General features: G+C 45.4%; 1 protein-coding gene across 5 annotated transcripts in view; it reads right to left on the bottom strand.

Moving 5' to 3' along the window:
* The window catches only part of kidins220b (kinase D-interacting substrate 220b), a 42,178-nt gene extending 20,355 nt beyond the window's left edge, over positions 1 to 21,823 (bottom strand). For 4 of the 5 annotated variants that reach the window (XM_061706924.1, XM_061706926.1, XM_061706927.1 and 1 more), the window contains exons 1-18: positions 21,670 to 21,823; positions 17,680 to 17,838; positions 16,264 to 16,362; positions 16,082 to 16,180; positions 14,324 to 14,422; positions 14,038 to 14,139; positions 12,808 to 12,906; positions 12,480 to 12,677; positions 9,429 to 9,527; positions 9,248 to 9,346; positions 8,201 to 8,299; positions 7,269 to 7,446; positions 6,167 to 6,331; positions 3,610 to 3,789; positions 3,363 to 3,528; positions 2,269 to 2,420; positions 479 to 768; positions 219 to 359 (exon numbers count right to left, since the gene is read on the bottom strand). In XM_061706924.1, coding sequence (XP_061562908.1) covers positions 219 to 359; positions 479 to 768; positions 2,269 to 2,420; positions 3,363 to 3,528; positions 3,610 to 3,789; positions 6,167 to 6,331; positions 7,269 to 7,446; positions 8,201 to 8,299; positions 9,248 to 9,346; positions 9,429 to 9,527; positions 12,480 to 12,677; positions 12,808 to 12,906; positions 14,038 to 14,139; positions 14,324 to 14,422; positions 16,082 to 16,180; positions 16,264 to 16,362; positions 17,680 to 17,811 — 2,397 coding nt within the window. In that variant the 5' untranslated portion in view covers positions 17,812 to 17,838; positions 21,670 to 21,823. The remainder of the gene's footprint in view (positions 1 to 218; positions 360 to 478; positions 769 to 2,268; positions 2,421 to 3,362; positions 3,529 to 3,609; positions 3,790 to 6,166; positions 6,332 to 7,268; positions 7,447 to 8,200; positions 8,300 to 9,247; positions 9,347 to 9,428; positions 9,528 to 12,479; positions 12,678 to 12,807; positions 12,907 to 14,037; positions 14,140 to 14,323; positions 14,423 to 16,081; positions 16,181 to 16,263; positions 16,363 to 17,679; positions 17,839 to 21,669) is intronic. The other variant, XM_061706925.1, reaches the window with a different exon arrangement.
* Between the last annotated feature and the right edge of the window lie 1,539 nt (positions 21,824 to 23,362).

Genomic DNA, 23,362 nt, shown 5'->3' with positions numbered 1-23,362 from the left:
ACTTTCGCAAAAAAGGGCCACTAGTGCCACAAAATGTTTTTTAACAAAAACAACTTGTCTCAAGGCAGGTACGCGTGGAGACACTATCAGTCGGAGACACGAAATACTAGACTCTAGTAACTAGAGTCAGTCAATCCCCTCTACTTAAGAGATCCTCTTGCACCTCAAAGCTTTTTGAATCTGAGTTAAATCTGAGATAAACCTTTGAGTTTCCTCACCGTGTCGAGCATCTGCAGGACTTTATCCTGTTCGCAGGAGTCCAGACCATCGATGACGACCACCAGCCTGGTCTGATGCTGCGTGAAGCCGTCAATGGTCTTAGCCATCCTCGCCATCAGCTCCACCTCGTTCTTCAGCACCTGCAGGATGGAATCCAGAAGCAACCTCAGAAATATTCCCGGGAACGACTGTGAGGAAGAGGTGACAGGGAATGGTAGTCTCTGAGCATGCCCAGAACTCTTGACTGCTTCTCCTTTACCTTCATGAAGCCCTCACTCTTCAGTTTGTGCATCCTGTTGGCCGCGCTGTGCAGCCTCTTCCTCTGAGAGTTCAGCACAGAGTCCGTCACCTGCCACCAGGTCCTGCAGTTCAGCACTAAGGCCAGACCCACAACGCTGCTGATGGCGATCAGCACGGCGTTCACCGTCTGGTTCTCACTGTCCACCTTAAAGATGGCCAGCAGCGCCATTCCAGTGATCAGGCAGCTCAGCACCAAGATGAAGAGGATGAAAGACGGCACGCAGCACGTCTTCTTCCACTTCCTCTTACCTGGGGGGAATGACAAAGCAAAAGAATTGCAGGGATGAGTGTTTGTGTTCATTTGTCTGGAAGTAAGTCCCTGAAGTATTTTCAATGATGCCTCAAAATATTCCAGCAACATTCTTCCTACATATCCCTACAATTAACCCACACCGTCCCAAAGTATCCCAACAGTATCAATACGATGCCCCCACAATGTCACAAAGGCCCAATCCCAATACACCCCCTACTTTCTTTCACTAGCCCTCCCTCACTATCACTACCCCTAAAAACGAAGCCACAGATTTTAGGGCACTTTAAATCTTCCCAGGGCCCTGTCCCAATACTCCCACTACTCCTACTTTCAGCACCACCCCTAAAATCAGGAAGCCCAGAGCCAAAAGCTGTTTTAATTTCAGCTGTAGCGCTGTTAATATGCCACCGTTAAGATCCCCAACCTGGGCTCAGTTTATCCAAATAACGCCTGTTAAGAAATTTGATCTGATGTTTTCGGAGAAGAGAAGAGCCGCCGGCTCGGAGCAGCAGCAGCTCACGTACAGACGTGATCGCCGGGTCAACCTGCACCGTCGTCCCGGGGAGAAACCTGCAGCTCTGTTGAGAATTACCGCTGGCTTAAATAAATCATTTAGGAAGATAAATGTTGGTTTAATAGATGAAATTTAACAGTTGTAGCTACGCCTGTTAAGAAATTTGCTCCAAAAATGTCGAGATTTCTGCCTGCCGGCTCCGGAGCTGATTTATGGTTCCGCGTTAAATCGACGCAGAGCCTACGGCGTAGGGTACGGCGTACGGCGCGCGTCGCCGCGTAACATCGATGCAGAGCCTACGGCGTGGGGTACGTAACCTACAGCGTAGGCTCTGCGTTGGTGTAACGCGGAACCATAAATCAGCCTTTATTCTGCCGTGATCTTCGGCAAACGGGCAAACGAGTGATTATATACATTCACTGAGTGAATATTATGAAAGAAAAATATCTATTTCTCGCTAGAAATGTAATCAAAACGCATTTTTATGCAGAAACTAACTCAAAATATTGATTTTATTCACTAAAAAATAAGAAATGTTCGCCATGTTTTTTTTTTTGATTCAGTCCATAAATGACGACAAAAAGCATTCTGGGAAATTTTTCTGGCCCTAGATCAGCTAGTGAGCATCGGAAATCCCTTGATCCGTAGGGACAGATTCATAGCCACTACACTAGTTTTCTTCACTCCCCCTAGGTGGAAAGAGGAATTGGGACACCACTACCCTCACGGGAACGCGCAAAATTTAGGGGTAAGACTGAAAAGTAGGGGTAGTGGTAGTATTGGGACAGGGCCTAAGTATCCCAAAACAAATTATTGTAGATGATTTAAACATTTGATTGGAGCAGTGTACATGACACGTGAACCTTCCTAGAACGCGCTGCCTCCAATCAAGTCAAGTTAAACAGGATGCTTTTAATTAGGAGTTTGACTAAAGAAATCCCAGCAGCCCTGATGTGTTTCCTGATCACCAGCAGATCGTTACCTTGACTCTCCTCGGTCTTAAACACCCGGAACAGACGCGTAGCGAGGAAGCCGAATTCTCTCTCGCAGGCGTCTGACAGTGTAGCGATCATCTCTGCCATGGACGTCTCCCCTCCCACACTGGACAGGCGGTTGTAATCTGTGAACAGGAACCTGAGGGAAACAAGATCATGGGATGTTACCCGCTGTGGAATATTTGCTACTAGGGCTGGGCGATATATCGAGATTTTAATATATATATATATATATATTTTCAAACGCGATATGGTACGAGACAATATCGTTTAAACTTGCCCATTCACTTTGACCGGTCACCACACACTACCTCCCACCATACTGTTATCTGTACTGTTGCTCCTTGATTGTCTATTTGTATGTATTGTGTATGTGTGTATGTATTATAATTTCTACTGTATTACTATTATATTTCCTGTATTGTATTGTTTGTTTTTATTCTGTAAGGTGACCTTGGGTGACATGAAAGGCGCCGTTAAATAAAATGAATTATTATTATTATTATTATATTGATGTAAAAAAAAATTATATTTTTTTTTTACGATTTTGATATAGCTTATTTTGTGACAAATTGACTTGAATGTTTTATTTGAGATTTGCATAAAAGTTTTGTTATTTACACAACTGTCAACCTCAGTGGAAAAGTCTGCCTGTTACTGTCTACATTGTATTAATTGTACATTGTATTTTAATGTAATTGTTATGCAGGAAAGGGATATTTGTTTTATTTTATTCAAGAAGCATTTTTATTCTATATATGCAGGCAGTTTATTTTTATTTCATTTGTTTTATACATTTTGATATTGTGCAGACCTCTGTTAACAAAGGTACCTGTGTGACATTTGGCACGAGGCTTTGTATTAAAACTGACTGTTTTTTTAAGGGTTTGCCTCAGAAAAAATGAAGCTAACAGAGATGCTATGCTATAATGCTTTAGGGGAAACCCCAATTATGGCACAGAAAAAATATCGATATATATCGAGTATCACCATTCAGCTAGAAAATATCGAGATATGACTTTTGGTCCATATCGCCCAGCCCTATTTGCTACCCAGAGTTTGTCTGGCAGGCGTGCTTTACCTGACAGGTAGAGCTCTGGTGCTCTGTTCAGGCAGCTCCGGGGGGTTCACAAACATTAGCTTCAGAAGCAGCTCCAGATAGCCGATGTGACGAGCCAAACGGGTGCTGAGCAACCATGCCCACGTCCAGCTGTCGCCGTCCCTACGTCCACCGAAGTACACCACCACTGCCGGATACACACTTAGTCTTAGACTGTATCTACACCTTCAACGTTCCACAGAAACACATGCAAGAGTCTGTGTCTCACCGAAGAACAGGTAGAGCAGAGCCAGCAGACTGAGGGACACTGCCATGGCGAGCTTGGGGTCGACGGTGAAGCCCAGGACGATGGCGACGGAGCCACACAGCAGCAAAGACAGGAAGACCATGAGCCAGGAGAACTGGAACAAGGGCTCGATCTGCTGCCCGGCAAAGGTCTTCATCTCATCTGAGGAGGAGGAGGAGGAAGGTGTCAGGGTGTGTTTTCAGGAGTGTGAAGTAGGGATGCACTGATACTATTTTATACTTCTACCACAAAAATAACTAGGCTAAAAATGCAATGAAAAATGCAATGAATTGGAAGACAGGTTTTATTTGCAACTAGGGGTGTAACGGTACATGTATTTGTATTGAACCGTTCGGCTCTGCAGCGCTGTTCTGCAACGGGAGTCAACCTGCTTCGTTGCCTAGTAAAGCCTGAATTATGGTTCGGCGTTAAATCGACGTAGAGCCTACGCCGTAAGGTACGCGGTGACGTGCACCGTACGGCGGCTCGCTGCGTACCCTACGGCGTAGGATCTGCATTGGTGTAACTAAATCAGCCTTAACGATGAGAGTACCGCTGCTGAGAGCGCGGGCATATTATTATACATTATGGGATGTATAGAGTTTGTAGCTAGCCAACTATGGCGCCGGCCAAAAAAATAAAAAATATCGCGGGCGACAGACAACATGTTTCTGCAGGTACGTGTGTTTGTGTTTGCATGTGACGCTGCAGGGAAGCATGAAGGAAAACACAGCCCGACGACACACATGCTTCCGCGGGGTCCTAGCGCCGGCACACGTAGAGCCAATGTTATTTTGTGTGTGTGTAATGAACAACTAGCACGTTTATATTTTGCATTTTGTTTTCTTACTGTACCGAAAATTAACCGAACCGTGACCTCCAAACCGAGGTACGTACCGAACCGAGATTTTTGTGTACTGTTACACCCCTATTTGCAACAGATAAATTCAATAAAAATATATAAAATGAATAGAATAACTATTTTAAACAAAAAATAATCTTTCTGTGTAAATAAAAAGTCACAAGAAAATATCAAACATATAACATATCACGGCTCGAGCGCGAAATCCTTCGTCTTGTCGAACTGACAGTAGGGCTGCAACGATTCGTCGACGTTGTCGTCAAAAGTCGATAATCAAAATTGTCGACAATGAATTCCATTGTCGACAATTGTCGCCAGACGTGTTTTTCCAACGGAGTGAGGCGTCTCACTTCAATACAATCTCTGCCGAGAGTCGTGCAGCACGATAGCGTCTCAGCAGCTGTGGGTAATAAAACTTAAAAAGTTTGGGAGCATTTTAGCCTCGATACGGCAAATAAAAAGATGACTTGTAAGGTTTGCAAAGCCGACGTTGCTTTTCACGGGAGCACGTCGGTAATGCATTTGAAGAGAAAGCACGTCGGAGTGTTGAATGAAACGGACTCGCCTTGGTAAGATATTAAGCCTATTTTCATTTGTTAAATTAATTTGTTTCATTTGTTAACTTTGTTTATTTCATGTTATTTATTAGTGTTATTGGAGCCACTCACAGCTACTCTCGTTGCTAAAACCTCAATCATAATTGATGCTGCGAAAGGCGAAAAAGCTTGTGTGATGATGACGATGGATTTGCATCTAACTTTCAGTCAGGTCTCTATGAACTGTCAATCATCCATCAAGCTCCACAATGATCATGTTAACATTAAATCAGATAGATTTGTCTGGACATTTCTCTTGCGGCACGGGAGAAGACACTAAATCAATGCATCTCTATTATTGTGCGGCATAAATTCTCAGAGTTTAGCGTATGCGGGCGGGAGCAGGATGAAGAAAACAGTCCCACTATAGCAGGGCTCTAGTGCCATCTTTCTAGTGTTTACTATCATTTGCCACATAATAAAAGCAACCTCATACTAAATTAAAAAAAAAAATTACTAATTATCCGATTAGTCGACTAATCGTTTCAATAGTCGATGACTAATCGACAATTAAAATAGTCGTTAGTTGCAGCCTTAACTGACAGTGGCTGGTCATCCAGCGCTTAGAGCCTCTGTTATTTTAACGACCGTGGGTTAATGTCTCTTCCCATTGTCTGTCGCTTTTGCAGAACCTGAGCTAATGTTGCTGTTGTGTTTTTGCAGTAGCATTAGAAAACTCTGTATACTCAGCTTTATGACGCGTCTTGAGATGTTTTATCAAGTTGCTGCTATTAAACAACTTATTCCCCTTTCCTCCTCTTGACACCTTAGCAGTACGTAGCTTGCCTTCCCTTATTTTGAAATATGTCCACACTGCTGACGTCCCGCTGCATTAATTGTCGCTATCTTGCCTGAAATGGCGCTGCCAGTCTCACTCATGTATCACTCTCTTCTCATCACCGCTGACTGCAGCTCAACATCTCCCCCTAGAGTCACTAACCAGTAACTACAACAACAATGGAGTGGTATCGGAGAATCTTTGCGTGTACGAGGATATGAGAGCAGTATCGGCCCCGATACCCATACCAGTACGGGTATCGGGGCATCCTAGTGTGAAGTGTTTCTGGGTCTGTGGACTCACCCTCGAGCTTCTTCAGGAGGAAGGACTTCCCGCTGCCCCACTGAGCGTACAGACCCACGCAGATGGGCGGCTGCATGGTGGGTTCGCTCAGGATGTCGGCCAGGGCCGAGCTGTACAGGTCGTAGCCCAGCATGTCCCCGTCGCTCTCAGTGGGGGACAGGTGACCTGTGGGAGGAGAGGGGAGTCAGTCAATACCGTTTTAACCTTTCACTTCATCATTTATGATTTCATAATTACTGCTTTCATAAAACTAATCTTTTCTGAACTCAATATGTTCATTTGAACCCAACTTTTATCGCAGTTATTATAAAGAATGATACGATAAATATCTTGGGGTGAATGTGGCTTTAAAACCTAAGGACCTTTTCCTCTTAAACTACATTCCATTGCTTAAAAAGTTCAAGGAAGAATTAGAACATTAAAAAACTCTTCCCATCTCATTTCTCTGATGAATTAATGTAATCAAAATGAATGTTCTGCCCCATTTTAGTTATTTGTTTCAGTCATTGCCCTGTAACTTGGATAAAACATTCTTTAAATCTATTAATAAAATGTTAACTTCTTTTATCTGGGAATAGCTTTTAAGACTAACAAAATCTAGAGAGAAGGACTGGCGTTACCAGACTTTCAAATGTACTATTGGGCTGCACAGACAAAGGGCTTGACTAGCTGGCTTTTTACTTTTTACTCCCGTTTCATCAACCTTGTTACCATTCATAAACAATATAAATGCACTAGATTGAATAGCAAAAACATATGTAGTTTACAACACTCTTCTGGCATGGCAAGATATGAATACATTTTGGCAAAATCTCCAGGCTTTCTCCTTTATCCTCAAACCCGGATCTGCCACCATCTATTGGTAGCTCCTTGTTTGCCAAATGGAGAGAAAATGGTATAAATCACTTCCGGCATCTGTTTGCCGAGGATACACTCAAATCCTTCGCAGAGCTGATGTTGGAATATGAAATCCCGAAACAGGACTTTAAAAGTCGTTAAAAGGGAACACGTTAGTGGGTTTCAGCCCTAATCATCACTCAGCTGAGTCACATGACTTCAGCGTGGAGTGGTGAGGCTATTGTGAGAGGAGAAGATGACATACGTGCTCCAAAGATCTGCGTGAGGATGCTCTTCTGGTGGCTGCAGTCCACGTTGTACGGCGTCTCGCCGGCCTTGTTGGGCCGGTACAGGAGCCGCCCGTCTTTGGGGTTTCTGAGGAGGAGCTCGGCCAGGCGGCGGCTTCGCCCTCGGATCGCAATGTGGAGGGGAGTGTCTCCTCTCTGGAGAGCAGGGTGGGGAGATACAACCATCAGGGGTTAAAGACACAATGATCCCACAACAGCCCCAGTGAGGACCTGACATTTATCTCCAAAGGAAACCTGATGACTCGTAATGACTCGTGTCCGGCAGCAAGTCTGACTTTCAGGAGAGTTTTTCTGGTCGACTTCTGTTTCCAGGATGGACTTTGACATGTGTGGTCTAGTTCTGATGATGAGGGCATCTCCACATCAACGCAGCTTTCTGTCTAGTGTTTCTGTCAGCGTGGTTCTGATTCTGAAAACTACCCGTGGTCCACACATCCGGTCTGGTATCTGGACTCACTGACACGTGTGTTCAGGTGTGATCGTGTGTTTTTAAACGGTAATAATGTTTTAGACAAATATCAATCTGGTTTTAGGACGAACCACAGTACCGAGTCGGCGCTGTTAAACATTGTTAATGATATCAGGTGTAACATGGACTCACAGAAACGTTTAGTCCTGGTGCTACTGGACCCAAGTCCTGCTTTCAATACAGTAGATCACCCCACCCTGTTAAATAGACTTAGAAACCTGGCGGGCCTCTCTGGTACTGTCCTAAACTGGTTCAGCTCCTACCTCAAAGACCAACAATTTTTTGTAAGTATGGATACATGTTCCTCAAGAACCTATAAAATCAAGTGCGGGGTACCCCAAGGTTCCATTTTAGGCCCAATACTTTTTTTGAAAAGCACTATACAAATAAAGTTTGATTTGATTTGATTCAGAAACTCACCTTGTCTATTGCCGACACTTTGGCTCCTTTGTCAAGCAGCAGCTCGACAATCTCAATGTTCCTCATCTTGGTGGCTTTGATCAGAGGAGTTTCTCCGTCCTAGAGGGACAAAGACAGAACGTTGAACTTGAACGTTCCCACCGCCCGTCTCACCCCCATGGGGTGCAGATCTGTCAGCCGCTCTGCTCCTCGCCTCTGGAACTCGTTACCATCTTCTACCAGCCTGTACCAGCTGGTCCTTGTGTATCATTATCTGCAGTTCTAGTACTTGAGTAATTGATTTGCCCATTTTACCCAGGATGCACCAGTGGAGACTCGAGATAGTAAAGTATCCCAGAATGCTTTTTTAAACAACAATTGAAAGGAATAGATTTAGAATACATTTTTTGTGTCCCAGAGTTTTTAGAGTTTTAAGATGTTTTCATGTAAGAATATAGTTGTTATGTGACACATATTTGTGGTCAAGTTCTAAAGATAGATCCTTTACTGACACACTAAAGTATGAAATGCAATAAAAAAAAAAAAAACCACATCATATAAAGTACTTGTTCAAGTGTGACAAGTACAGTGCAGTTCTAACTGCAGAAAGACGGGCATTCATCCTCTCGTCCTTCACAGAAGGTTCTTCCCTGCCAAGTAGGAACTAACCAAGGACACAAATCCAAACTTGAAGGACTTGGAGAAGCGGTCCAAGTAAAACCCAAAGGGTTGCAGACCTGCAGGTCCTCTGCAGACCACTAGGGTCCAGATCCAGACCTGCAGGTCCTCTACAGACCACTAGGGTCCAGATCCAGACCTGCAGGTCCTCTGCAGACCACTAGGGTCCAGATCCAGACCTGCAGGTCCTCTACAGACCACTAGGGTCCAGATCCAGACCTGCAGGTCCTCTACAGACCACTAGAGTCTGGATCCAAAAGTGAGTCATTGAACTTCATGCTGAAATGTTTGGGTTTGTTGAGTTTTAGATTCACTTTTTAAACTCTTAGGTTTCTGAGTCTGGTTTATCTGAGTGTGACATCACCAAAGTTGTCCAGTCTCTGGTCTCACCTTGGTGCAGTTCTCTGTGTCGGGGTTACACTGCAGGATGTCCCTCACCATGGTGGCGTTCCCCTTCTCCACCGCCCAGTACAGAGCCGTCTTACTCTCCTGGAGACAGGGCAGGGATGTGATCATGATTTCTTTGGTGACATGAGCACACAGGAACCGGCTGCACCTGTCCTGGACTCACCTGTCCTCTGATGTCGATGTCGGCGTACTTGTGCAGCAGAGCTCTGACAATCTCCACGTGGCCGCCCCTCACTGCTCCGATCAGCACCGTGTCCCCGCTCTGAAACACAACAAACACCACGCAGGTCAGCGCCGCCCTGTGGGGGACTGGACGTGGAACCACTCCGGCTGCTGTCACCTGGGAACCCTTCGGGACATAATGCCCCTTTTGCACTAGTCCTTACTCGGCCCGACTTGGCTCGCCACGCCTCGTCCCCGTTTGTTTTTCCACAGCCAGGGGAGAAGCGGGCAGGTTGGGGTGAAGCTGCTGTGACGTACTCGATTGCGCAACCGCTTTGTTCATGTCGGCGCTGATCAGAAATCAGCTGGAGCCGGAGCGGCTGAGAGTAAAACAGCCCGTCTACATCCCTTTTTTAATTCTCTCGTCAGTCACCAGGTTTATGAACATCTGCACCTCAGAGTTGGATCACCAAACAGACGTTTTGCGCTTTATAATAAAATCGCCGCGAGTCGCTCTCGCGCTGAATCCCGCTTCCTGATTCAAACGTCTGACGGCCCCGCCCCCCGACCAATCAGAGGCGAGGAGGGTGGTGACGTCAGAAATAGTCCCTGCTCAGCCCGGATAGAACCTCGCTAGAATGGTTACAGAAATAGTATCTGCTTGGAGCGGCTCTACCCGTCTCAGCCCTAGTGCAAAAGCGCAAAACGGGCCCGTGGCGGGTAGAACCGAGGTGAAGTGGGACTAGTGCAAAAGGGCCATAAGGTTCCTGCAAAACCTTGTTTGAAATGGATTCCAACCTAAAAAACGGAAAGCGTCTAGAGACAACATCTGTTGTATTAGACGCTATATAAATAAAATTGAATTGAATTGAATTGAGTTTCATCAGGTAGAAATGCCAGTCGATGTTTCAGTTCCCTTCAGACGGAACAGGTTCAGGTTTCTCTGCTTCAGTGACCTCTTCAGTTTGGAGCAGCTGCTGAGTCTGTATAACCGTGGATTCACACCAAAAGCGTCATAGGTGTCCAGCTGCCATTCATTTTCTATGAAAGTTCGCTGCAAGAGGCGTCAGAGGACACGGAGGCGTCGGGAGCGCCAATATGAACTTGAGAGAATCTCAACTTTATACAAATGAGCAGTGGCGACGCCGAGGCAGCGTCCAATCACAGACTGGGATTCCCAAAGCAAGAAGCTTTAATGCACATTGTACTTTAATGTAAACACAAACGTACACTCATTCACATGCACACATGAGCATAGCTGTGCACTAACAAACTTATTTTATCAGGAATTAATCTATTTCATCCAGCAAACTGACATTTCTGCTGATTTGACTGCAGTTTTTACCTGAACTGCTCAAGTGAAACACGTAACTGATGGTTGAGGAGCTGGATGGTCTGAACGATTTGATTTGCTACATCGATCAAACGCAAAATATTTAAAAACCGTGCTTATTAATCACAAAACACAGGTTAAACATCATGACCAAATCTGCTCCGACCTGTCAGTGATCACTGCAGACAGACTGCAGCTTCACCGGGACCAACGATGATGGTTGATGTTGATCCAGGACCAACCTGGTTAAGGAGCATCAAACTCACTCTTATCTACGTGGAAATAACGCTAAAATATAAAGAAGGCTTCCCAAAGTGTGATCCATGGTGAAATAGGAAACTGAACTGTGCACGCTATACAGGACTGTCTCAGAAAATTTGAATATTGTGATTTTCTCTAATGCAATTACAAAAACAAAAATGTCATACATTCTGGATTCATTACAAATCAACTGAAATATTGCAAGCCTTTTATTATTTTAATATTGCTGATCATGGCTTACAGCTTAAGAAAACTCAAATATCCTCTCTCAAAAAATGTGAATATTCTGGGAATCTTAAACTGTAAGCCATAATCAGCAATATTAAAATAATAAAAGGCTTGCAATATTTCAGTTGATTTGTAATGAATCCAGAATGTTGTTGTTTTTTTTTTTGTTTTTTTTTTTTAAATTACATTACAGAAAATAAAGAACTTTATCACAATATTCAAATTTTCTGAGACAGTCCTATATATAGATATGTGTAGACTATATGCACTTTGTTCCCTCCAGTTCTGCAGCGCAGCTTGAAAGCCCCGCCCACTACAGGCAGCGATGCACAGGCGATTTTTGCCGCTTTCAGTGTGAATCTAGGGTAAGGACGTATCTCAGGAACGCTGATGTATCTGGATGATTGATGCCTCTGTGGAATCTACACAGAAGGATCAACACATGGGTGTCCAAGTCACGTTACGTCTGGGATATCCAGTCAGGATGGCAGGAATTAAATGATCAGAGAGATCAGTAATGACTCAGATTCATCTCTGTCTTGTGAATCCATGACTCTATTCCACTGGAATTTGGTCTTTGCATGAGAAGATGTCAAAGGTGCTCTGTGTTTAAGTGGGGGGTTAGGTGGAACCATTAACCATTAATCTGGTGTGTTAAAGGGGACCTATTATGAAAAACACTTTTTCTCTTGCTTTAACATATATAAAGTGGTCTCCCCTCAGCCTGCCAACTCAGAGGAGGAGGAAAGCAGCCAAATTCTGCAGTGTCTGTACAGCCGCCCGGATGAGCCGTCCAGTGTGATGTGGCTTCTACGAGCCAATAAGATTCTGCTCCCTTTGGTTATGTAACGACGGGAGCGACGTGTGAAACCACGCCCACAACTAACTCTGGCCGGAACAACAACAACTCCACCGGCCGGAGCTTCCGCCATTTTCTACGCGTCATTCAGGCAGCCAATCAGCACAGAGCCTCATTATCATAGCCCCGCCCACTCAGAATCCCACATAGAGAATGAGGTTAGAGAATGGGATGATAAAGACATGGCTCAGAGACTTAATTTCTCATTTATTTAGCAAAAACAATCAAAAGCTTGTTTTTAAGACATTCAAGGCCTGTTTAAAATAGGTATTAGATGCCATAATAGGTCCCCTTTAATAAAAACGTCCGAACTCCTATCTGTCCCTGGTACCAGAGGAACCCACTAGAACATGGCAAAGAGCGAATCTCACCCTGTCGGGGATGTTGACGTACGTCCCGGCGTCCAGCAGGTCCTGGACGATCTCGGTGTAGCCTTCCTTGGCGGCGATCATCAGCGCCGTGTTTCCATCTTTGTCGGTCATGTTGACGTTGGGGTTCCTCTTCAGTAGCTCCTTCACCACCTCCGTGTATCCGCCCTTTACGGCTACGATCAGAGCCGTCATGGAGTTCTGAGGAGACCGCCAGCAAACACACGGTGTCATTAAACCAGCACACATTTGTTAGATTCTCACTATGGACTGAAATTATTGGTGCTGAACCGGTGAAACGCGTCAGATCAAATGATACGCTGCGTCTTACCGCCCCCTCCTGGTCCACGTCGGCGCCGTTCTCCAGCAGGTGCATCACACAGTCCAGGTGTCCCTTCCTGGCTGCCCAGATCAGAGGGGTGGTCCCATACTGGAACACACACACATTTTATATATACACACACTAGGGGTGTAACAATATATCATGCCACGAAATTTCGCAATACAAAAATGTCACGAAACGTGTCGTGGAGGTGACAAACTGTATCGCGATATTGGGTTATTAATATTAATCTATTGTGTTGACTAGTAACGACCGCGCCTCGACCCGCGGACCAAAATCTTCCTCCGCTCAGAAGAAACTAGTACCGTTTTGCGGTCCCGTTTTGAGCTCTGAACTTTTACTTATGTAAGGCTGGTGTAGAGTTAAGCCTTACCTTATTAAATTAAACCTTTATTGGGTCGTGAGTAGGATAAACACGGGGACAACTTCTGCTGAGTTCCAGTGTACTTTAATGTCCCTCAACAGTGTAGGATTTTAGAACATCAACACAGCACCTAGTGCCGTACTGTGGCGTATCACTCCGCCCAATCTAAAACAGACTAATCACTACAGATAAACTGACTAGTGTCATTAAGTCCCTGATTTACATCAGAATATAAAGAATATATTTATAAAATAATCAACCCTGAATTACCAAAATAACCTTAACAAAAATAAATCTCCTCTTACACTTATAAGGTGAGCATGAATCAATCTTTTTTATGATGTAAAATTGTATGTATTTATTTACTTTTATTTATTTATTTATTTAATTTTAGTTGTTAAATTTCTGGAAAAGAAAAAAGTAAAATCATACATGAGAGAAACTATTCAGTTTGTGGCAAAATATTTGTACTTGAATGAAACTGAAGATGCATAATGCAAACCTGACATTTACTTTTAGTTCATTTTGTGGAAAATGGTTGGCCTGGCTTTCTCTTTAAAACTTAAACAGTTATAAAGCATTACAGACTGTAACAATAGGGCAAACGCACAGCATTGTTTTGTATTTTGTGTCTTTCAAATAAAAGACAATTTTTTCCAGTCATATGTTCCTCATTCAAGGTTGTTAAAAAAATACTGCTATAATATCGTTGTTTTGTCATTTGTCACTCGTAGTTGTTGTCGTTACTCAGTGTTGTTGTCGTAGCTCATGTTATGGTCGTTCCTAGGGGGGGGGGGGGGGGGGGGGGGGGGGGTGTGTCTTCATAGTGCAGTGCTCATGTTGTCGTTGTTCACCTTGTCTGAACAATTGACTTTTGCTCCGTTCTGCTGCAGCAGCTTGACAATCTCGGCGTGTCCTCGGCCTGCGGCCCAGATGATCGGATAAACGCTGTACTGCTGTGGGACAGACAGGGGAGGGGTCAGCGGCCGTCGGCCCACACACATGCACTCTATGTGTGTGTGTGTGTGTGTGTGTGTGTGTGTGTGTGTGTGTGTGTGTGTGTGTGTGTGTGTGTGTGTGTGTGTGTGTGTGTGTGTGTGTGTGTGTGTGTGTGTGTGTGTGTGTGTGTGTGTGTGTTACCTGCCCGGTGGTGTTGGGGTTGGCTCCGTGCTCCAGCAGCAGGTCTGTCACCTCCACCCGTCCTTTGTAGGCCGCCCACATCAGAGCTGTCCAGCCGCCCTGTCACATGACGTCACAGTGGTCTGATAAACACAGGGTCTTCCTGTTTGGACTACATTTCCCATGAGCCTCTGCTTCCAAAAGATGTAATGTAATGATGAAAAAATATCGATCTTCAGACATACAAATCGATTTTTAGGAATTAATATGAGAATCGATTTAGAATCGGAAAATCGATTTTTTTCAATTCAATAAAGATCTGCATCTGACTCAGGTTTCCGATGTCCCAGCACATGGTGCATCATTTAAATGCTTCTTTGCATCTTCAATTGTCATTTAAAGCCTCACAGTTGGCATCAAGCAAACACATAAGGCCTTTTTAGACCGGATCCCGCAATTATCGCTGGACGATGGACGATGTTTAACGTGCGTTGGGTAATCTCAAACACTTTATTAGCCACCTCGGGCCTTAAGTTGAGTCGGGAGGCGTTACCCGCTAACATAACGTCACCTGTGTGGGCTTGTAGAATCATAACGTGTCCTACAACAGAAGGATTGATACACCAACACACAGGTGGAGTTTTCAGAAACGAGGATGGAGTAACATCAGGATGAGCGTTTCTGGTGAGTTATACTCACCAAACAACCCCCCCCTTGGCCAGGGAAAAATGGACAGGCATTAAACACGGGGTATCAGCCAGTGGAAAAGGGGCTACGCATGTTCTATGATCAGTGTTTTGACTTGTGGCTTAATTCTTCTGCCAGTGGATGGAGCTGCAGCTGCATCCCCGACGTGAGAGGGAGAGAGGGAGGGAGAGGGAGGACGAGAGAGAGGGAGGACGAGAGGGAGGGAGAGAGAGAGAGGGAGGGAGAGAGAGAGAGGACGAGAGGGAGGGAGAGAGAGAGAGGGAGGGAGAACGAGAGGGAGGGAGAACGAGAGGGAGGGAGAGAGAGAGAGGGAGGGAGAACGAGAGGGAGGGAGAACGAGAGGGAGGGAGGACGAGAGAGAGGGAGAGAGAGAGCGGACGAGAGAGAGGGAGGGAGTGAGAGGGAGGATGAGAGAACGAGAGGGAGGGAGAGAGAGAGAGGGCGGACGAGAGAATGACAGGGAGGGAGAGAGAGAGAGGGCGGACGAGAGAATGACAGGGAGGGAGAGAGAGAGAGGACGAGAGAGAGGGAGGGAGAGGGAGAGAGAGGGGACGAGAGAGAGGGAGGGAGAGGGAGAGAGAGGGGACGAGAGAGAGGGAGGGAGAGGGAGAGAGAGAGAGAGGGAGGGAGAGGGAGAGGGCGAGAGAGAGGGAGGGAGAGGGAGAGAGAGAGAGGGCGGACGAGAGAATGAGAGGGAGGGAGAGAGAGAGAGGACGAGAGAGAGGGAGGGAGTGAGAGAGGACGAGAGAGAGGGAGGACGAGAGGGAGGGAGAGAAAAAGAACGAGAGAGCAAGGGAGAGGGAAAGGGTAAGGGAGAGCGAGAGAGGGAGACTGGTCCGGTCTACTTCCTGGGTTTTTGTACTGGACTAGCAGGAGTCCAGGAGGCTGGGGATCTCTTATTCCTTTATCTAGATAGTATTTCATTGTTTTCATGGTGCTTTCTGCTTTTATCTGTACGGTGAGCTGATAAATAAGACATATTATCAATATTATTGTTATTGTACGACCGTGGACAGCGTGGACACGGATGTGAACGATGCGTCTGCACCACGTCTCCGAGTCCGTCCTCACCATGTCCCGGTGCTCGATGTAGGCGCTGTTCTCCAGCAGCTCCTTCACCACCTCCACGTGTCCCTCCTTAGCGGCCGAGATCAGAGCCGACCAGCAGTCCTGGCGACACAGAGCACACGTTACCACGGCAACCGCCTCCCAGCAGCCGCGGGGACAGGCGGCGGCGTGACTCTGCAGCTCACCACGTCGTCCAGGTTGACGTCGGCTCCTCTCCTGATGAGCTCCTGGATGATGTCCAGGCTGCCCTGCTCCGCCGCCAGCATGAGGGGCGTCTGGCCGTTCTGGGGGGGATACAGGTACATGAGGAACCACCGGGGTCTGACCTGGACCTGGTGTAACCTGGTTTAACCTGGACCACTAACCTGGTCTAACCTCAGATCCCTCAAGGATCTGTACTCGGCCCCACCCTATTCACCCTGTACAGTATATGCTTCCCCCCGGCACGGTTTAGCTTTCCATTGCTATGCTGATGACACACAGCTCTACATAAAACTGGACCCATCATCAGCAGAGTCATCTTCATCCACACTCACCATCTGCCTGGAGGAGATTAAGGTGTGGATGAAACAGCCCTTTCTACAACTAAACAGCGACAAAACAGAAGCCATGCTCATCGGCACCCCACACCAGGTTAAGTCATCCCCCATCACCTGCATCACCTTTCCTGGCCAGGATATCCCTCTGTCAACTGTCATCACCAACCTGGGCGTTAGAATGGACCCCCACCTCAACTATGAGGCCCACATCAAAACACCTTTGTCAAACATCCTTCTTCCACCTCAAAAACTTAGCCAAACTCCGCCCCATCCTGTCCCTGAAAGATGCTGAAAAATTGGTCCATGCCTTCGTCTCCTCCAGGCTCGATTACTTCAATGCACTTCTCATCGGGACCCCAAGCAAGAGCCTTTAAAAGCTTCAATACATTCAGAACAGCTGCTAGGATCCTGATGAGAGTGTAAATACGACCCTATCACTCCCATCCTCCACTCCCTGCACTGGCTCCCCATCTCCTCCCAGACACAATACAAAATCTGTTAACCTACCAATGCATCCATGGCAACGCACCCCCTTACCTCAAGGAGCTGATCCATACTCAGCCCCCCACCTGCACCCGCACAGCAAACAACAACCTCCTCAAACCCACCAAGACTAAACTGGTCACTATGGGAGACCGGGCCTTCTGCTCCGTTGGCCCTGAACTCTGGAACGCCCTCCCCGCCCACCTGAGAGAACCACAGTCAATTGACTCTTTCAAGAGTAGACTTAAGACCCACCTTTTCAGGAAAGCATATGCCAGCTAGGATTTATGATTTGTCATTGATTTTTATGACTTTTTTTTACATTTTAGTGATGATACTGCTGCTTTTTTTCCCCTTTTTTTGTTGATTTCCTTGCCTTGAATGCTCTGGCACTTTGAGATTTATCGAATGTAAAGTGCATTATAAATTAAATTCATTATTATTATTATTATTAACCTGAACCCAGTCTAACCTGGACCTAAACCACATTAAATTGTATCTTATTTAGCTTCATAATAGCTGACAGAGCGCCTGGTCTGGAGAATATCTGCCGTGACGGCGGCACTCGGGTCTACGTACGTCACTGCGTCCGTCCACCTCCTTGAAGCGGTCCAGGTGGACTCGGAGAGCTGCCAGGTTCTCCTCCTCCACGTAGCTGAACAGGTTCTGGATGGCCAGCGTGGTCATCTTGATGGATGTGGTGGTGTCCATGTTGGCGGTCTGTCACGGTGCCTCCTACTGGAACAACAGCAATGGCTTAGATTACAACCAACAGGTCTGGTTTAGATCAACCAAGACTGCTTTAAACTTCACTTGTTGTAATACCAAACCAGTTTCAGAATGCAGATTCTGCTGAAAGTACGTATCTTTGTATCTGTGAACCATTTAATACCATTAATCACAATAACCCTTGGACCAAGAGTATAAACCATGTGGACCAGGACTTGGACCAAGAGTCTTGTGAATCCGTGCGAAATGTGAGCTTTGCATTTAATTATTAATAAACGAGGAAATTCCTCAATGCTTTTTAGTAATCGAGTTACTCTGGGAATCTTTGCAGCCCTAGTTCAGACCATGCAGGACTGGTTCAGATTATGTAGAACCTGCATGTACAACCTGGTTCAGACCATGTATGGTTTAGTTGGTTCTAAAGGAAAACTAAAAAAAGTGTCTAAACAAAAGAAATAGACAAAAATCACATAGTTTGCAGATGATTCTGTTCTTTATTCCCCCATTCATACATACTTGGTTTCTTTTAGTGATGCACCGATTGTTCGGTAACCGAAATTGTTTGGCCGAAAATGGCAAAAAAACACTTTCGGTGGAATAAGTGGGGAAAAAAACGAACAATTAATAACGGCGTTGTAAAATAAGGAAATAGACTGGCCGCTCCGTCCCGTAACGTTGCGCACTACATAAATCGTTGGCCAACCAAAAACTAACCCCATAAAAATTTTACCTAACATTCACCAGGAGGTGGAACCAAAACAACATAATGCTGGGAAATTAAAAAAAATTCATTTTTTTATGTTCAATAAATATTTTCTACCTTGTAATTTTGTAAAAGATTTTTTTCTTTTAAAAGCATGCCTAAATCCAATGTATTTGATTTATGCAATGGTGAAAAATTGGCAAAATAAAGGAAAAACTGCTGAAGAACCATGTTCGGTATTGTTCGGTATTCGGCCAAGTGTTTATTATTATTTTCTGTTTCGGTTTCGGCCACAAATTTTCATTTCGGTGCATCACTAGTTTCTTTCCTAAATTCCTACATGTTTATTTTGACACAGTAGCTAATCAAACTGCACCAGTCTGGATCCAGGATGACCAACAGGACCGGTCTGGATCCACGATGATGCCTTCATGATTGGGTTCTTGAACTCATTGGCAGGATGGAAAACACCTTGGAGCAGTTGACGCTCGGCTTGGTGGAAACAGATTCTGCGTTTGGAATCGCCATGGAGATGAACCAGAGAGGCAGACGGAGAATTATGGGGTCGGCCTGAACCCCCCTCCCCCCATACCGCCCCCTCCTAATACAACAAACCAGCTTAATGCACCAGGAGGCTGTGGTGCTCACTTAGGAGGACTGTATGACCAACAGGACCGGTCCGGTTCTACAGGACCGGTCCGGTTCTACAGGACCAGACTGGACCTACAGGACCGGTTCAGACCTGCAGGACCAGACCAGATCTGCAGGACGGGTCTGGACCTACAGGACGGGTCTGGATCCGTGGCTCCGTCTGCAGCATCTGCTGGGCGGGGCTTGCTCACATTCCCCTGACATTTCTGTGGAGCAGAGATAAACGCTGCTGCTGCGTCACATGACCCCCGTCTGACTGAAGTCCCGTCTTCATCCCGTCTCAGCAGAGGACGAGGACTGAAGCTGGTCTCAGACCCAGATAACCTCCACAACACAGAGCGGAAACATCAATCACAACCCATCGCACTGGCTGCCGTCTCCATGACAACAACCGACCTCGTTCAGCAGGGGAACCGTCCACAGATGGCCACAACCGTGATTCCTGCTCACACGGCTCGTCTCCGGTTCATCCTCCAGACTGGAGGCTCTTGCAACGGCTGGATGAGAGGAATAATCAATAATCAGGTGTCCATCAGCCCCAAACCTGGTCTTCCTCATGAAAACATTAGCAGGACAAACAGAGATCTTTCAGAGGATTTCTGAAAGACTTTTCAGAAACATTTCCAGCCAGGGGGGAGGACAGACCAGAAGAACCGGACCAACCCAGACGAGACCATGAGGTTTCTGGGGAAAAAGACTTACGAAGCCTCGTTGTCATCTTACTGCACAGCATCATGTTAGTAGGATCCAGACCTGCAGTCCTTCTACCGACCACTAGGGTTTGGATCCAGACCCTAGTGGTCTGTAGAAGACCTGCAGGTCTGGATCTGGACCCTAGTGGTCTGTAGAGGACCTGCAGGTCTGGATCTGGACCCTAGTGGTCTGTAGAGGACCTGCAGGTCTGGATCTGGACCCTAGTGGTCTGTAGAGGACCTGCAGGTCTGGATCTGGACCCTAGTGGTCTGTAGAGGACCTGCAGGTCTGGATCTGGATCCTAGTGGTCTGTAGAGGACCTGCAGGTCTGGATCCGGACCCTAGTGGTCTGTAGAGGACCTGCAGGTCTGGATCTGGATCCTAGTGGTCTGTAGAGGACCTGCAGGTCTGGATCTGGACCCTAGTGGTCTGTAGAGGACCTGCAGGTCTGATCCAGATCCAGAGGATCGTCTCTAGAGTGAAGTTTAGTTAAATGTTCTCTGTGACGTCGGTTTCCTTGATGTTTAAGGAATAAAAGAAACAACCTTCATCAAAACAAGTCACGTCATCGGTAGTCGGCCAGCAGGCAAAGTCCAGAATCTTTATCACAAAGGAGAACCGTGAAGCACACATGCTTCACAAACGTTTCCATGACTCCTCCACTATCATAAATATAATCACATATAATCTCTGTGATAATGAGTTCAGCTGCACTCACCTGTCCTGCTTATGTGTTGACGGTCACAGACCCCCATCTGTCCCCCAGTCTGTCCTACCGTCTGTCCCCACGCCTGAACTCCCTGCTTCTGCCCAGTTTGGCCTTCGGCAGGAGGGCCCCCCTTATGATCCAGGTCCTGGTCCAGGTTTCTTCCCTCCTAAAGGGGAGTTTTTCTTGCAACTGTTTGGCTTAAGGTTTTTCTCCCACTAGGGGAGTTTTTACCTGCCATTGTTTATGTTATGTTTATGTAATAATTGCTCGGGGTTCATGTTCTGGGTCTCTGGAAAGATCCTAGAGACAACTTGTGTTGTAATAGACGCTCTAACTATGGAACAACCTGCCTCAGCAAATCAGACAGGCCTCCTCTCTGTCTGTTTTAAATCCCTTGTCAAAACCCACCGTTTCTCCTTGGCTTTTAACGCTTAGCAAGACAGTTGATTTTATTTTATCCTTTTTCTCTTTATTCTATTCTTTTATTTAATCCAATTTTATTGATTTAAGGTTTAATTAAGGTGTTTCTCCCACTAGGGGAGTTTTTTATCTGCCATTGTTTATGTGATAATTACTCGGGGTTCATGTTCTGGGTGGCTGGAAATATCCTAGAGACAACTTCTGTTGTAATAGACGCTATATAAATAAATATAAATAAAATTGAACTGAATTCCCCCCTGTCCCCCAGTCTGTCTTCCAGTTTGTCCTTCAGTGTGTCCTTCAGTCTGTCCTCCCATCTGTCTGGTCTGAAAGCTTCTATGATGAAGATCTCTGACTCCTCTTCACCACATCAATAAGGTGATCGGATATTAGATGATCGATAACTGACCCCCCCCCCCCCCCCCCCGTCGGAATGTCGGGATGAACAGGTGTCTCTGACCGTCATGAACGTCAGAAACCCGATCAAACATCCTCATCCCTCCAATAAACTCTAATAAACGTGGTCATTTTGACGTTTACGTTCACGTCCGTTTTCTGCAGAAACCACACAGACACCGAGCCATCCTCACCTGACGCCCTGAAGAACCAATCGATAAATAATCGATGACAGGGAGGATGCTGAAGGTGAACAGGACGGACTCACCTTCGAGAGAGAGCTGTGCTCGGGTTGGCGGTCCCGGTCCGGTCCGGGGGGACGGGTTTTCAGCGGGCTGTTAGCAGCGCGTCTCCTCGGCCTGTGTCGGGTTGGGATGAGCGTCTTCGTCAGTCTTCATCCCCGACCACAGCAGCCATCTTGATCTGTCCGAGCAGAAGAGCAGCAACAGCGCAGCCAATCAGGGCGCAGCCAATCACCGCGCAGCCAATCACAGAGCTCCGCGGCAAGCGCGGGGAAATCAGCACCGCGCTTCCTTTTGAATGCTGCCAAAATAAAAGCCCACGAAAAGCCTGCTTCCTGAAAACTACAAAATAAAACTCCTGCTCGCCCTTGAGATGTATTTTTTTTATGGAAAACCTGACATAGATAAGAAAGTGTAGGCACTACCCCCCCCACGGGCCCCACCTCAGACACAAATTCAATTTTACAATATTAAAATGACTATTATGTAGTAAGACACAGAGCATAATTGTTTGTAAAACATTTATTTTCATGTAAGTAATTGCAGAACAGATATTGTGAACAAATCCATAGCTGCGTCTGAAATTCCATACTTCCACCCTAATATTTGCAGATGATACCAATTTGTTTTGCTCTGGTATGAATTTAAGGGAACTTTTGTGTTGTGTAGAAAGGAAAATGGAAAATCTCAAAACTTGGTTTGATGTTAATAAATTATCTTGAAATATTAAGAAAACAAAATTCATGGTTTTTGGGAATCAAAATGAAAGTGATGGTAATATTAAATTAAAAATCTGTAATGTTGATATTGAAAGGGTTTTTGAGACTCAATTCCTTGCGGTTGTCATCGACCAAAAGTTAACATGGAAACAACACATTGAATCATTGAATACATTAAAGGGAAAATTTCAAAATCACTTGCAATCCTGTATAAATCCAGAAATGTACTGAATTCCAAGGCCTTGCATTTGATCTACCACTCATTGATTGTTCCCTATTTATCTTACTGTGTGGAATTGTGGGGATCCACCTTTAAAACGACCTTAAATTCAATAATAAAACTTCAAAAATGAGCCATACGTATCATCAATGAGGCTGATTACTACGATCACACAGAGCCACTTTTTCTAAATTCTCATGTTATGAAATTTTATGATTTGTTTTATTATAAAATCATGCAAATTATGTTCAGAGCAAAATCAAAAATGCTCCCTGACCCAATACAGAGGTTCTTTTCAATTCAGGAGACTCTGTATAATCTTAGAGGTGTCTGAAATTTTACTGTACAAAAGGCTAAAAAAGGTATGAAAAGGAGACGTGTCTCCATTACTGGAGTTAAATTCTGGAATGATGCCAACATACATTTAAAAAACATGTCATTCTCTTTTGGTTTTTAAGAAAATGGTTTGTAAAGCTATTTTTGAAGCTTATAAGTGCGATTGACTATCTGTTAATGTTGCTTTGCTTTTCTGTTGTTTCTTTGCCTTTTGTTGTTTCTTTGCTTTTCTGTTGTTTCTTTGCTTTTCTATTGTCTCTTTGGTTTTCTGGAGGTCGGTAGCCAAAAAAAGAAAGTTGATAATATAGGATAGGCTTTTATAAGCAGTTGGTTTCAGCCTATGCCTTTTTAGTCATTGTTCAACACATGATTATTGGTTTTGTGTGAAATGTTAATGCTGTGCACAATGTTTTTTGGTGTTGTGTTTTTGTGTTGTGTTGTCAT

The sequence above is a fragment of the Cololabis saira genome, chromosome 18 (genome assembly GCF_033807715.1).
Source record: "Cololabis saira isolate AMF1-May2022 chromosome 18, fColSai1.1, whole genome shotgun sequence".
Classification (NCBI taxonomy): Eukaryota; Metazoa; Chordata; class Actinopteri; order Beloniformes; family Belonidae; genus Cololabis; species Cololabis saira.
The sequence above is the reverse complement of the archived record's forward strand: the minus strand, read 5'-3'. Positions and strand labels throughout refer to the sequence as shown.